This window comes from Phascolarctos cinereus, unplaced genomic scaffold, assembly GCF_003287225.1.
Source record: "Phascolarctos cinereus isolate Bilbo 61053 unplaced genomic scaffold, phaCin_HiC Scaffold_4;HRSCAF=312, whole genome shotgun sequence".
Taxonomy (NCBI): Eukaryota; Metazoa; Chordata; class Mammalia; order Diprotodontia; family Phascolarctidae; genus Phascolarctos; species Phascolarctos cinereus.
Genome location: NW_027555847.1, coordinates 391313198 through 391329937, shown reverse-complemented (window position 1 = coordinate 391329937; position 16740 = coordinate 391313198). Strand labels below are relative to the sequence as shown.

Here is a 16740-nt window from a genome sequence, read left to right as displayed (position 1 = left end):
TATCTGATGGACTGATCATTCAAAATATTCATTGTTAAGGGTATATCTATGTATCATCTCATCTCTTGATATTATGCATTCTTTCTTGATAATACACGTGCTCTCATGGGTATTCATTTGATACTTTGTATGATCCATCAATCATTCAGTCAATCATGATCTCATTAGGGTGGGCACTCTCTCTGTTGTACTGAACACAGCCATCAGTTTTATATTTCAGAGCTTACTTCTAGACATTTGCTCAGAGTCCATAGATACTTAAGATAAAGATTTTTTTCCCCTCAAGAGGCCTAGAATCTCTGCTACTTCTATTTTTTCCATCATCCCTTAAATTTCTCTTAATTTATTAAATCAGCCAGCATAATAAAAGCAGTTCATGTGGTAGGATCTAAAGCTACAGACGAAATTCATGGTCTAATGGCTTATTGCAAAAGTATTTCTGACAACAATGGTGTAGAAAATGAACTCCTCTAAAAATTTTTTTACATGGATTTAGAATTGAAACTTTGGTTATTGATAAGAAAATGCAAAGAATAGAAGAGAGACAAAGTCAACTTCTGTAGGGAAGTAAGATATCAGGAGAGATAGGGATAGGTTGCAATAATGCCTTTGTGGAAAAGTTACTCAGAAATAACTAGAATCATTTTTCTATTGCAGAAGAGTTGGTGGCTTGGGCACACCCTATTACCCTTCTTCCCACTCCTACTCCCCAACACCAAGTTATTAATTAAGCATATGTGTTGAGTGATCTTTAGATCTAACTTATTATTAAATTTATCTTGGGGAGCCTTCTTGGAAATGGATTTTTTGGAGTTAGGAGAAGTGTTTGTCTTTTTTTTTTCCCAGGGAACACTTGTGAAAATTTGCATTGCAAATATCTCTAAATGTCAGCAAGGTTCTCAAAAATTTGACACCTTGTTTTCTCTCTGCATGCAGATTAAATTCCTGTCTCCAGAATTGGCAGCTTGTTCGCCTTAATTTTCATGCAGTAATCAGTGTTGAAAGAGTATTTCTTTGACGGTTGCCCTTGGGGAAAAATAGGACTGAGGTTATTATTTAAGACAGACAATTAAGTGGAAGAGAATAATAATAACATGTACCTAACAGTTTCCATTTTGTTCCAGGAATGTCAAAATCATAAGCCTCTTTCCAATATTTCCTGTGGTCTTCTGATAAGTAATGAGAATTAAGGCCATTCTGAGCCATTTCGGAGGAGAAGAATGTTTATAATACTAAGTTTTAATGGATTGATTAAAGTAAATCAACATGCATTCCCTTAAAGCAAAAGAATGTAAAAAATATTTTAAATTCTTGTCTTTCCAAATGATAAGGTTTTTGTGATGCTGCTGATGGTTTTGCTTTGTTCCCCATTATGATATGTTTCTCTTTTAAAGAATATGCCTATGTAGTAGCAAGCTAAGATAAAGCAGTATAAATTTTGGTGCTCAAACCCGTAGCCCTGGCCCCCCCCCCACACACCCTCAGAGTCACAAGCAGATACCTGCTTTGTGAGGGAATTGACTCTCCAAAGTTATATTTTAAAAACCAGTTTTATCCTCTTAAAGATCACCTGAACATTTTTCATTTTCAGACCTGTGTATTCTGAAGCTCTGGGGCATTTGCTTGTAGTTGGCAGCCATAGACCTCATTATCTCTACCCTTTCTTAACCCTCCCTGCAAGACCTGATCTTGACTTCATCACATTTTATGCTTCTCTTATTGCACTTTCAAAAAAGCCCCTTTTCCAGGCCATTCCTCTCGGAAACACCCTTGTGAAAATGCCAAAGGACTATGAAATTAAAATCTAAAGCTATGAATCCTATCCCCTCCTTTCTACTAACACAGCTAGGTGGCATGGTAGATGGCATGATGGACTTAGCGTTATGAAGACAAGAATTTGGATCTTACCTGGACTACTTGCTAGCTGTGTGACTCTGGTCAAGTCCTTTAACCCCATCATCCATAAAATGGGAATGATGATAGCACCTTCTTTCCCTGTATAGTTGTGAGAATCATATGAGATTGAATGTAACGAAGTGCCTTGTAAAACTTGAAGTGCTGTATGATTGCTGGCTATCATTATTGTTATTGTTATCCTGTGTCAATGAAGAGTTGTATGTGTGCCTGACTCATTTGTTCTACTGGATTGTAAACCCCATGAAGGCAGGGAATGCTTCCCAGTTCCACTGTAACCTACTCTGTCTAGCACAGTGCCCCACACGTATTAGATTTGTATATAAGTGCAGAATTGAAAAAAAAATTCTGCCTTTGCTTACTCCAGCTTTAACAGAAGAAAAATTGTTTTCTGCTAAATGTTTCTAATAATACCTCTATCTGAGGACAGCTTTTTAGCTTATTTTTTCCTGAAAAGAAATGCTGCCCAAAATGTAGGAAGGAACTATAACAAGCCTTAATTTAGGTTTATACTAAAGTTCTGAGACTTCAGTGGGAGGAATCTTTGCTCAGCTTTTGTCTTGTGGGCTAAACTGTGGACCCAAGTATTTGAATGAATGCTTAGTTTAAAAGCATAAGTCCCAGCAGCTACGAAAATTGCCCACTTGTTTGAACAATATGATTCATTTCCACATTGTCTATGGAGTCCCACAGTGACAATAATGCCTGCCTTCATGAGCCCTGGAATGAAAATGCCAATGTCCCTTTCTAAAGAATTCACTAAAAAAGGGATTCTGGCTGATGGATCTTTTTGTGCCCATTTAAGGAATATATCATTAGCAGAGAAAAGGAATAGAGGGCCAGGAGTTTTATAAAAAGGATTAAACAGGATAGCAATATTTGAGAACTCTTTGTTAAAACAAAGTTCAATACTGGTGCCAGTAAGGAATTGCCTTTCAGCTCCTTCCACAGTTTTGCTGACTTCCTCGGCAGTTGGAGCCACCGTGAACAAGCAGGCAGATAACTGATTTGGGACTATAGACTAAACTTGCTTATGTTTCTCACAATACTCTAAGAAAATCTTTCCAGAAGATAGAATAACTATATGTTAGAGAGAGCAAAACTTAGTTACATTTGTACTCTTTCAAATTTAAAAAAAAAAAGACTGATTTAAAAATTTAGTCTTCTTAAGTGGTGTCTGGTTAAGTTAGTATTTAATGATATCATCCTTTTCTACTTGGAACAATAGATGATCTGAATATATAAGTAGATGCTTTGTCAATTTTAATAAACTATTTTATTTCTTTTGTGTAACATTGGCTTGAGAAAGAATGCAGAGTCATTTGTAAAGCTTCAGAGCCTCCTTAACACCACTAGGAAAAAATACAGACTCTTCTGTTTGACTTGTAAAGCCTTTCACAATCTCACTCTAGCCTACATGTCCACCTTCACACTCTGTGTTTTAGCCAAATTGGCTGAGTTGTCCAATCCTTGTGCACGGTTCCTTGTACTTCAATTTCTTGTATGCAACACTCCACCTCCTATGTTAGTGGCTTTTCACCACTCTGTCTCCTCATCTACCCCTCTTAGAATCCCTTCCTCCATGCAAAGTATCACTTCAGATGCCACCTCCTCCGTGACATCTTTCCTCATCTCACCAAAAAATTACTTGGCATTTAACTTTGTGTATAGTTTGTTTAATTGTGTGTGTTTGTGTTGTTGATAGAATTTAATCTCCTTGAGATCAGGGACTATTTTTTTCTCTTTCTATCTTTACTACCTAGCATAGTAGATGGCATACAGTAGATATTTAATAAATGCTCATTGATTGACCAATTGACAAGAATTAAACAAGATAAGAAAGCATGAATAAATTGTGATCTGCATAGAAGGAAATCAAAGTCCCAATCCTACAAAGTATTGATATATTGTTGTATTTTTTAGGGAAACAGTACACACACACACACACACACGTATATATGTATATATGTCTGCTGATAAGTTGAACATATGTTAAATATTGTCTCTATTAGTATTACAAGAAAAGGTTATATTTGCTTCAAAAAACACAATTGCATTCTATTTTATGATTTCCTTAAGGAAAAGGACAAGAGTTTTAACAAACTAGGTCCAATCTTTGTACAAAAATCATTTTCTTGACATTATCAGTGACAGATAGGAAGGATCTTAGAACTAGGAAGGATATGAGAAATCATTTAGACAAATGTTGACAAACCTAAGCCATTCCAAAAATAAATTGACTGCTTTGTGAATAAGTGAATTTTTACTTCACAATTCAAGCAAAGCCTAGAATATCACCTAATACAGGGATGTTGCAGAGTGATTATTCCTCTGATAAAGGGATTGAATGAACTAGAATCTTTGAACAAGAATTAAGAAAGACCTTATAGTTTATCTGGTATAGATTCTTTTACATTATTGAAAACTCCTCCTACAATATCTCTGTAAGGTAATTTGCTTAAATAATTCTAGTATTGGGGAAGCTCCTATCTATAGAGATAAGCCATTTCATCATTGGTCAGTTGTCATTGTTAAAAAGTTTATAATGCTGAACCAAAATCGGACTTATATGACTTCTAACCACTGGCTCTAGTTAGGCCTCCTTAAGCTAAACAGAACAAGCCTGCTCCCTCTTCTGTGTGATAGTCCTTCAGATATTTGAAGACAGGTTTCACATATGTATGTTTCACGTATAGAGATATGTTTCATGTATATTTTAGAAATTCTCTTTTCAAGGCAGAACATTCCCAGTTCCTTCACCAATCTTCTTATAACATAGTTTCTAGACCCTTTACCACTCTGATTACTGACCTCTGAAAAACATACTAGTTGGTTAGTGTATATTTTAAAATATGGCACCCAGAATTTAATGCAGTATTTCAAATGGTATCTGACTTGCATAGGACTACAACAGAACTATTGATTAATTATTCAGCAAGTATGTAGTAAGCATCCACTATTTGTCAGGCATTGTGCTAGGTGCACATTGAAACAATCTCTAATTTTAAATAGTTTGTATTCTAAGGGGGAGACAATAAGTATATATTTAAATCTATACAGAATAAGTGTTGTTATTGTTAAGTCATTTCAGTCATGTCTGACTCTTCATCACCCCATTTGGGGTTTTCTTGTCAAAGATACTGGAATGGTTTGCCATTTCCTTCTCCAGCTCATTTTATAGTTGAGAAACTGAGGCAAAAAGCATTATGTGACTTGCCCAGGGTCACACAGAAAGGGCACTGGCAGTTGTGGGGGGATCAGAACAGACTTCATGGGTGGATGACCTATATCTTGAAGGAAAAGAGATTTCACGAAGCAGAAGTAAAGGGGCTGGAGGTGAATGCATTCTAGGCATAGGAGAGATGAGTGGTTGAGTGCCATATGTAGGGAACAGAGAGAAGGCCAGTTTGGCTGGTTTGGAGAGTACAAGAGTTGAAGAATAATGTCTAGTGAGGCTAGAAAGCTTGGATCCAGGCTATGAAATGCTTTAAAAGCTATGCAGAAGATTTTATATTTTATCCTGGAGGCAACAGGGAGCCCTGGAGTTGATTGGATAAGGGAGTCATGTGAGCAGGTGACTTAAAAAAATTTATTGTACTTAAAGAGAATTATATGGATAGTGTTGTGTAGGAGGGACTGGAGTGGGAAGAGATGAAGCAGGGAGATGAATTAGGGTGCTGCTCTAGCTAGGCTAGAAATTATGAGAGCTCGATCCGAAGATTTTATACCCATACCTGCTACTGCGAGGCTCACATGAGATAATATATCTAAAATACTTTGTAAACTTTAAAGCACAATGAAAATGTCAGTTACAATCTTGAACCTGTTTTCAGCCATGAGGGGTGTTAGCTGTCTCTTCATCTTTCAGGTATCTGCAAATTCAGTATGCAATCCACCTATGCTTTTATCTAAGCTATTTATGAAAATTTCAAGTAGGCCCATCAAAATGATATTTTTTCAGGATGGGCTCTAGTGAATATGAATCAATATTCTACAAGTTTAGCTGTTTAGTTTCAGATCCTCCCAACTGTATTATTTAGTTCACATTTAAATTCAGTTAGAGAGCAAACATTTATTAAATTCCTAGTATAGAGCTCTGTGCTAGACACTAAGGCAGATGGAAAGTTTAGATAAGATGTGTAGTCACTGCATTCAATGTTTCATTTTGTTCATGGTTGACTGATAATGGAGGGGGTTGATAGGCAATGTCACATACACAGGTAACTGTGGAACAAAAATGCCCAATCTGTGCATCACAGACATGCATTGTACTGCATGAAATCTGAGTGAGGAAAGATTGAGAGATAAAGGAAGGCTATGTGGAGATGGTGCTATTAGAACTGAGCTTCAAAGGATGGATTCGATTCATTGGTTAGTATGGACTACAGCAGCCCCTCATGGATCACTGCCTTTCATGGCGGAAGTGATTGTGTAGCTCAATGAAAGTACGAGCTATTCCATGCAATGTTACTCAAGATGGACAGGTCATAGTGAAGAGTTCTGACAAAAAGTGATCCATTGAAAAAGGAAATGGCGGACTCCATTATCTTTGCCAAGAAAACCCAGCGGGTGGTAGTGGTCCAGGTCACAAAGAATTGAACACAACTGGATGACCAAACTGGCTTACAACTACAGAGAAATTGAACCAGGTGAAGAAATATGGCCGCTTAATCTGTCACAGGTTGAGTTTCTGGACTGTTGGAGGGGATTTAGGTTCTTGTGGTCTGCATGGACTACCACAGGGTGTTGGATTCCTCCAAGTGATGGAACCAAACTTCAAGTACTTCCTCTATGATGACTCATTTGTTTTCTCCAAATACATATGTGTGTATTTTTTTCTTTCAACTATTGAAAGCTTCCATGAAAAAATATACAGATTGCTAAAGTACCTTCAGAAAGTGTCTGGCCCGGGAGAACATGGCATCTGCTGATAATGAAAAAGAGCATCTGTTTCTATAGCATAGCCCTTGTCTGAATCTGAATATGTTGCTGTTGAGGTCATAGTGAATTGTCTTTTCAGTTTCTTAAAAGCCTCCTTGATGTTGTGGCATCTAAAGAAAAGTTGAGTACTAGGGAATGTCTGCAAGATGTTCAGTCAGGGCAGAAATGCATGGGAGTAGAACAGCACTAGTAATAGTGTGGGAATTCCAGGAATAGCTGGAGGTCCTCAGTGGTCAAAGGTCTCCCTCTTGGTTGCACTGCCTTCAACTTTCCTGGGTGTGTTTGTACTATGCCACCACCCCCTCAGATGCTGCACAATCTTCCTAATTGGACATTATCCTTAGATTGTTCCTGAGAGGTCTGAAATGCTATTTTCCATTTTAAGTTTCCCTCCTAAATCTGAAAAATATTACAGGTAGGGCCTCCATGGATCCGTTTCAGGGTTGGGGGTATTCTGATGTAACATGTTTGAAAGGTCAGGGATGATGGGGAGATGTTGCCATGGAGATTCTTATAGTCATGGAAGAGATTTATTCTTCATATAAGGGCCCCAGTAGGGGAGATGGAAAGGGTGGATCAGTGCTTTTCAAAGGTTTTGTTTTTTCCCCCCAGAAATTCTTATTCAGTGGGACTGTGGGCCTGAGGACTTCCATTCAAAGAGACTAGAATACCTGTGGCCAAGATAACTGTGCAGTCCCAGGGTTGGCGGTGGAAAGGGACTGACAGGATAGTCCCTGGTCCTTATAGTTCTGTTGGCAGTAGGCAGAGAGGAACATCCCGTGCCTCTCTAATGATAAGATGAAATTAGAACAATCACCAAATCCTTGGTATTGCTGGATACACAGAATCACATGACATATGGAGTAAAGTATTCTATATGTTTCTTATACTTGGCTTACAAAGGTTAGTTTCTGGTCCTGATTGAAAGAAGCAGCCAGCAGTTGTCTCTCCTAAAACTGCCCTTGTTCTGAGTTATAGCATCACCTGCTTTCCTGGGAGAGAATGTCAGGGTAGTGATGGCAGTCCTGGGTGGTCATGGTGGATTCCTTCTGTGCTGCCTTGTACTTTGCTGGATCCATGAGAGATAGAATGATCCATTGCTGAATTTGGAATCAGAGGACTTGAGTTCAAATCCACCTTACTAGTTGTATACTGTTGGGCAAGTCAGACTCTCTGGTCCTTATTCTTCCTCTGTGATAATTAAGCTTGTACTATTGTGACCTCTTAGGTCCTTTCTGACTCCAAAGCTGTGGTCAGCACCTAGAATCTCAGTCATTTCTAGTCAAGGAGCAGGAATAAGTGAGCTGGTTTTCTAGCTAGGTGAGGGCAAGATGGAAGGTTTGTTCCATTGACAAAATTCCTATTGCCACAGAAACTTGTGGTTTCCCTACCCTCTTAGGACACTGGCTGGACAGATGTCTATGTGGCATCTGGGTGAGCTACTATATAAATGTGCCTCATCCACAATGCACTGAGCCTTTTCTGCTGATGTCATTCTGGGCAGAGCTTTCCCTATCTCTCCTGTAATCACATGGGTTTATTGAGAGAGAGAGAGGAACAGAGTGAGAATTGATGGTGAAAAACAAATATCACCCTCAAAAGTCTGTTGTTATATTGATTGGGAGTTGAGGCACATCTTCTCAATGGTACGCTATTTAATGAGTCCTAGGAGAATGTCTGATGCCTTGATTCTCAGTACCTCATTTGGACCCGATCACTCCAAACTGTTCTATCAGAGCTGGGTACTACTTCCAAAGGCTAGCCCCAAAGCTGCTGGCTGCTACTACCAAAGGTTAGCCCCAAAGCTACTGGCATATTCCAGTGTAGAGTTTCCTCTATGTTCATTGTGGCCTATCCATCACTTAGCCATTTAAAACTCGAGTAAGTTACTGAAGCCTCCTGTAGATGCTTCAGGGAGCCCTGGGAGTTTAATAGCAGGGGGTGGTACCTTGGCAAATAAGATGTGACTTCCTCAGCACATGAAGAGGACCAGTGAGTACGCTCAGAGAAAGACCCTGAGCCTAGAGGTAAAAAATTAACTTTATTTGGGCAGTAGATCCAAGAAGTCCCTGGTCTGGTGCCATCTTGGGCTGCCCTTTGAGCTACTCATTCTTCCTCCCTGATTCCTCTTCCATCCCACTTCCTGGGGAGATTCTCCTCTATATAGTGGCCCCGCTCTTGATGTTCTGCTTGCCAATATGGGGTTTGGTTCAGCATAGCTGTTGTCTGAGGAGGAGGAGGATTGTAGGTGAGTAGGGTTAGAGGGACTAAATGAACACTTGAGCAATAGAAAAAAGAGTAGAAATGCCAACATAGAGAGGAGGAAATGGGGAGTGGGAAGGACTGCAAGTCAATATAAAGAACGTGTTAGCCAAAGGCAAAAGCAAGATCAACACCAGAAATTCCCAAGATCTAATGGAAGAGGGGTAGCAATAATCCAGGTCACAGTGTGAGAACATAGTGGACAGACAAAAAGACAAATTATATCAAGAAAATGGGTTTGCTTTGTCAGGAGTGAGTTTTAAGCTGAAGAGTACAATGTAGTCCTTATCCTCCAGACTCAGGTAGATACTTCCTGGCTGGAGAGCTCCTCTTGCCATAAAGGGGAGAGAATGGTATTTATACTGTGCCTAATATGTAAGTGCTTTACAAATATTATCTTATTTAATCCTCACAATAACCCTGGGACATAGGTGCTATCATTATTCCCATTTTACAGTTGAGGAAAGCAAAACAAACACATCAAGTGACTTGCTCAAAGTCACATAGCTAGTGTCAGGCTGGATTTGAACTCAGGTCTTCCCTAACTAAGTGTCTGAGCCCAGCAGTTTATCCATGGTGCCACCCAGCTACTATGATTACCTGCTTTGACCTCTGTGGAGCTTCTATCTATGGTGGCAGACACTCAGGCTTAGGAAGGATTACCCAGTTAGTGTTCTTGTGGCAACTTGAACCCAGGCCACCTAAACTGTCAGGCCATTTCGCTTTCTACTCCCCTACCTGCAGTCCATTAATATGCACTCACTAGCATAGTCAAGTTCAGTTCTTTCTCATTAAGGCCCAGTTAAAGCTTCTGAGATGGCTTATATATTTATCCATAATCTCACATTCTTTTAAAATCTCAATGACTCTTGCTATATTGTGTTCTCCCTTATCAGACAGGTAACAGAGAAGTAACTCTAGGGGCCCTAGTGCTCATGCCTCCTCTTCAAGTCCCTATTACTCTTCTTAAAAGCTTCTAGGACTTGGGTTTCCTACTGAGATATGTAACTTCTGGTCATCTTTCACTTTTGGGGGGGGCAGGGTCTGTGTATTTTTATTTAAAAAGGCTGTCTCAGTGTTCATTCATTCAAGTAAGTCCCCGGTCAGTCGTAATGGACTTGAATCTGCCTGGTTCCACCATGTGTCTAGAGTAAGTTTGACATGAAGAACTGCTTTACTTTTGAGGCCTTCAGGACAAAACTGTACATTAGGATGGGTTTTATTTTTTTTAAAGACAAAACAAGAAGCAAACTGCTGAGAATCAGTAGCAGCTGACTTCATGAAAAGAAAATTATTTAATTTAATTTCATTGGTGAGATTCAGTCAGAGTAGTGGCTGGAACACCCCTCACAGAGTATACTTTTCATTGACCCTTTTTCCTTGAAGGTCACATTGCAAAAATGGAGATATATGTGGCCCTAGGATACCCTACCTTTTCACCAAATTCCTTAACCAGTGTCTTTTCACAATCTCATGTTAATTCCTTAAGCAGACCCACCAGCCCAGCTCTTTTGTTAACTCAAGTCCCTGTAAAAACAGATTTTAAAGCTTTTATTGCCTGAATTTTGGCTTTCCCCAACACATCTTGCATTTTTAAGCTCATTGCTATGGAATTAACTGCTCGTTGCAAGTTATTCCTCCAAAAGTCATCTTTTCCCATAAGCTATGAATGTCATTAGGTTGAGTATACCTGTACACCAGTGTGTGGGTGTGTATATACAAATTCAGTAACAACTATAGATAGAATGAAAGCGACAAAAAATAGAAATGTTTTCTAGAGATTTTGGCTCCCTCTAGGAAACACTGTGAAAATGTATAATGCACATGCATTTACAAATGTGAAATACATGTGTGTATATCAAGAGAATTATTTCATTGATTTTCTGTATACATATAAGTATATCTCAACAATAACAAATATCTCACTTAACATCATTCAGTGATTTTGCAAAAATGATTTTACATGATACCCACTGGTACCTTGCTAGTAAACTTGTCAAAGTGGTTCATAATATGTTTTGATTTTGAGCCTAAAACAAAGAGTGAAGAAGCTAGAATACGTCTTCACAAATTCAGGTACACATTCTCCCTGTTTTGTCCTCGTTTGAAGCAGCTAGGTGTGCAGTGGATAGAAAGTGAGACTTGGAATCAGGAACATCTGAATTTGAGTTTTGCCTTGACACTTACTGGGTGACCCTAGGCAAGTCACTTATCCTCTCTCTACTTCAGTTTCCTCATCTATTCAATAAGAATAATAATAGCATCTACCTCACAAGGTTATTGTGAGGATACAAAGAATTAGTATAAGCTCTGGGGTTACAAATTAAAGTAAAAAACAATTCATTTTTTACCTTTGAGGAGTTTACATTTAAAAGGGAATTGAAAAGCTCTGGAGGAGGTACCCCGTTGGGGACTTGATGGCAGTATCCCATCTCAGACACATAACTAGCTGTAGGACCTTGGATAAGTTTCTTTATTTCTCAGTGCCCTAGGCATCTCTCTAAGATTGTACATTGGAGTTGCTAATCTATCTTGGCAAAGGGAATTTCCACACTGAGAGTTCCATATCTGGATCAAATAGGAAGGAAAAGAAGACAGTAGGAAGAGTTCTCTGGAAGAGCTTCGTCTACTCTTAAGTGGCGAAGGAGAATTAAAAGCATCCAAGGAAATGTGATCCATCTCCTCTCTTCCTTACCCTTTGCCCTGTTTCAAAGGAAAGTTTTTGCTGTCATTGATTTTAAAATACACATACATAAATATTATTTCAAAATCTGACAGATACACGTGCTATTTATTTCACATTGGTTCCAGATTCATTGTTAAGCTCTTTGCTCTTATCCAAAGAATTCCATAAAGCAGAACTATTTGCTGATCTTATCTTGGTTTGATCTTGCCCTATTCAAGAGCCAAGCCTCTTACACTAAAAAGAAGTTTAAAAATTTTTTTTTTTAGATTGCCCTTTAGTGGAATGAATTTTTCTTTGAGGCAGTGCCTGCACGTGATCAAACATCCCAGTTAAAAATGAAAATTTGGCCAGGTTGTTTGAACTGAGATTTTCCTTATGGAACCAAGAAGAATTGACTGTACAATTGAAGTATTGACTAGTTTGCCTCCCCCTCCCCCCGATCAGATCATTTCTGGCACATTAAAATGGACACACTAATTAAACTTTTTTTTTTCTGATCCAAGCTCCTGTCAAGGAGCCTCTCTGCTCTTTTAAAGCTGGAACAATGTGTACCTCTGAGCCCCCACTCCCTGTTTAAAGCTAGGAGGGTTCTCAGAAAGGGGAATTCCAACCGTGAGCACACATCTGTTAGAGTATTTAGACTTTTGAGGGTCTTGTGCCACTGTTGCTTCATCAGCAGAAGGATCCTCCATGCTCTTTTGCACCCCACATTCACATACTATTGATCCCTATTGGCTGACTTTGAGGAGAGCACCACAGTGTCTGCTTACCCCTGAAGAGGTCACCTCTACTTTCTGGGAGCATAGTTGAGGCACTTTAGGCAATGTTTTGGTGCCTACTCTCTTTCCCATTCTAAGAAGGGATGTGAGATGTTTATCTCCATTGTGAGTCTGCCAGGTGGGGTAGTCTATATTCCTGGTTTATAGTGCCTGCCAACTGTCTTAACTAGGAGTTATCTATACCAAAGATATCAAAAGTCTATCTCCTATCTCTGTCTTATTCCAACTGAACTATGGGTATCCTCATCTCTGCCTCCTAGCTTCCCTGGCTTTGGTTGGGTCTCAGTTGAAGTTCACTTTCTGCAAGGAGCCTTTCCCAGTCTGCCTTAATCTTAGTGTCTTCCCTCTGTTAATTATCTCCAAATTGCCCTGTATACATCTTGTACGTATATAGTTGTTGGCACATTGTCTTTCCTATTAGACTGTGAACTTCTTAAGAGCACAGACTTTCTTTTCTTTTTTTTCTTTTTGCCTTTCTTTGTATTTCCAGTGTTGGTATACAGTAAGCACTTAATAAAATCTAGTTGACTGGCTGTTTCCTGAATATATGTTGTGCATTTCTAGCTCCGTGCTGCTTCCTATGCCTGTAGTGTCCCTCTTTCTCTGTCTGTTGAATTACTTTCCATCATTTATAGCCCAAGTTCATATGATGCTTTTGTCTCCTCCATGAAGTAAGCCTCCTACAATGTCTCCTTTGGGTGGTACAGTGGAAGGAGCCCTGGTGTAACATAAATTCAATTCAAGCTATGCCACTTAGTGGCTTTGAGACTTTCTCTGAACTTCAGTTTTCTTATCTACAAAATGGAGTAGCATTAAATGACCTACTAAAGTCCCTTCTAGCTTTGATCTCACATAACACACTATCCAATGTGCCCATCCTGGATAAAATTATGTACTTATAATTAACTGTGTATATAGCTTATCCCTCTACTGATCTGTAAACTTAATGAAGGCAGAAATTATGTCTTGCTTAAATCTTGTGTCTCCCCAGTCTCGGTGCAACACTTAAGATACAGAAGATGCTCAGTAAATATTTATTGAATTTAATACTGTTTAATTGGGTAAATAAAAATTGCTATTCTTTTATCCTTTTCAGTGTTCTTTCTTTTTATTTTGAGATTGATGGAGCTTTAAAAATGATTTTATGTATAGTTGGTAAAAAAGAACTATTTTAGTGTAGGATGGGATAGTTATTGGTGAGAAATTTATACAACTAGGAGAATGATGGAATAAGTGCTCAAGTGGATTCTGCCTTGTTCTTCCCATCCCTAAATGTTTCACTAATTATGGCCAAGTCTCAGGAGGCCATTTGGGGTTCAGACTAATCCTAGAGATTCATTTCTAGTCTGGATTGACACATAGGTCATTCTTATATCATCCATCTACCTATCTATTGGTGGTTTTTCATTTTGTTTTGTTTTACTTCTGCAAAAGCATCCATAAGATGGAAATCACTTTGGCCAAATGCTATAGATGAAACATAGGCTAGAGTGACCAATTTATGCTGAACATCAAACAATAATATCATGTATTCTGTAAGTTATAACAACCTGGCTCTTTTCAGTCATTTTGGTTGTTAAGACAATATGATGAGATTAGCAAAAGAGTACAGTTACATATGCACATGTAGATAGATAGAGATATCTCTGTGTATATATGTATACCACATATTCCATCCATATGCATACATATGAAGCAGGAGACACAGTCAATAAAAGGGATGGGCTTGGATCTAGAATCATATACGGTGTGACCACAAGCAAGTCATTTAACTTCTCATTGTCTTAGGCAGCTAAGACTTTTAAGTTACAGTTGAGTTATTGTCCAAAATCAGGGAAAGGAATTGGAATCACAGAAAATAAAGAAAAAAAATTATCAATACATGTGTATGTGTGTGAATCTATATGCATATATAGAGGTATGTGTATATATACACATGGAGTGTGTATATAAAAGTATGAATGTGTATATATGTATGTATGTATGTATGTATGTATGTATGTATAGATTGTCATATGCATATGTATATGGAGTTTCTGGTGTTTTTCTTCCAAAATTTAAACTATACAGCTATCAGAAGTCAGGATTCTTATTGTCAAGGCTCTTAGATTACAAGAGTCTGCTAATTTTGATTAAGGAGCTCAGTCACTGTCTGGTGTTACTCTCAGAAGAAGAATGAGCTATTGGTTCCACCAGTCTTGGGTTCTGCTCTGTTGATCTTGAAACTTCTTTTGCTTGTCTTGGATGTCTGCTTTAACTCCTGGATCTGATTTCACACAGTCATAGAGATGGAGAGATCAAAGGGACCTTCTAGGGCATTTAGTTCATCTTCTACACTCTACAGTATCTTCCTGAAATTTTCCTCTAGCCTCTACTTGACTACCTCCCCTGGCAAGAATTTTAACTCCTTCTTAAGACATCCTGTTCAATTGGAAGGTGACTAATTATTTAGCAACTGAGCTGAAGTTTTATTTCTTATAGCTTCTCCCCATTGGTTCTCATTTTGCCCCTCAGGACCAAACAGAATAAGTCGAATCCCTTTTTCACATGATACTCTTACTAGTATTTTTTTTTTTACCTTGGATCCTGTAATTCCATGACTTCTGGCTTTCACCCTGGACTTTGCCCTAGACTGATTACCTCTATCTGATGCCAGGGAATGCATCTGTCTCTTCTGCTGCAATCTGCTATTGCCTTCATTTCTGGCAATGAGGTACAGCCAATACCAAAAGCTCATTAATCAGTCCTCTTTAAATCCTTCCTGGAACGTGTTGAATCTAAGTGCTCAAGGAATGAAAATTTCTTGATTAATATCAGGATATGTGATGAATGCTTATTTGTGATATCCATAGATTAGAAATATTTTTACAAGAAACCATAATGCCTCCTTGTTTCTTTTCCTTTCCATAGCTTTGGGCCAGATTATGTTGTATGTAGACGGGATGAATGGAGTCATAAATCATAATGAAACCATTCAATGGCTGTATACTCTCATTGGTTCTAAGGTAAGAAAATGCCAAGGTTATGTATTTCGTGCAATGTATAGGCAAATACCCTTTTTATGCCCAGAAAAAAAATCTTGCATAACTTTGCCCTAGGCATGTCACAGTACAAATGTGGGAGATTACCTTTTAGATTTTTTTTTTATGAATACTGAATAAATGAAATGTGACATGTCTTAATAATCACTGAATTTCAGAGTTAGTTGGGACCTTGGAGGCCATCCCATCAAGTCTGATATCTCTTTGAACTTTAACTCCCTCTGAAATAAACCCAACAAGTCACCATGGAATCTTGGGGACATTTCTATTGATTTTTATTTCAATAATTCATATGTTTATAATGGGACTGCCTTAATATTTTGGTAATAAAATTTTAAACAGTCATTAATGACTACGTTACTGAATTTTGGATTCGATTGCAATAAATGTCCTTCCATTTGGCCCAGAATCCATATGAACAATTGCCAGCTTACCTTCTGATCTTATTTTCTATAACTAGAGCTCAGACCCGCTGCCTCTTTCTGGCACAGAAATGATCCTGGGTTCTCAGAATTTATGCCAGCACAAAATATAAACCCAAGCAGGTCCTACAAAGTTGGAAAGATTTTGAGTGTGTGTTTGGCAATAGTCTGTACCTCATCCCCCCAAGACCTAACTTAGCTAAGGGACCCAATTGGCCATTTAATCCAATTCATAAGCATAAATCAATCCCTTCTAGTAGCAAGGAAGCCATATGGCCGTTAGCTGAAGACCTCTGGTGAAGAGGAACCCACTCTTTCCCTATGTCTCCTACTCTGTAATTGGACCTCTCTGTCTATAATTCCTTCCTTACATCAACTGCACATTTGGCTCTCTGCATCTTTGCACGTGATTGTTAGTTCTGTCCTTAAGGGTTGAAGAAAACGAGTTGACTTCCTCTTCCATGTATAAAAACCCTTCAAGTACCAAAGACAGATATAACTTCCCCTAGAGGTCTTCAGGCAAAATAACCCTAGTTCTTTCAACCATGGAAGGCTCTTGAGGCTTCTCACCATCTTAATTACCTTTTGGATGGCTTCCAACTCATCAATGTTCTTGCGCTAAAGTCCTGTTCTTTAGGAACAGATAAGATGTCTATTTCACTGCACATGTTATAGCTATAGAACTAAGGATTCTA

At 38.5% G+C, this 16740-nt stretch overlaps 1 protein-coding gene across 7 annotated transcripts in view; it reads left to right on the top strand.

The window, feature by feature from the left end:
- Positions 1-16740, top strand: part of FHOD3 (formin homology 2 domain containing 3) — a 717939-nt gene that overhangs the window by 416637 nt on the left and 284562 nt on the right. For all 7 annotated transcript variants that reach the window (XM_020985701.2, XM_020985700.2, XM_020985699.2 and 4 more), the window contains exon 6: positions 15493-15587. In XM_020985701.2, coding sequence (XP_020841360.1) covers positions 15493-15587 — 95 coding nt within the window. The remainder of the gene's footprint in view (positions 1-15492; positions 15588-16740) is intronic.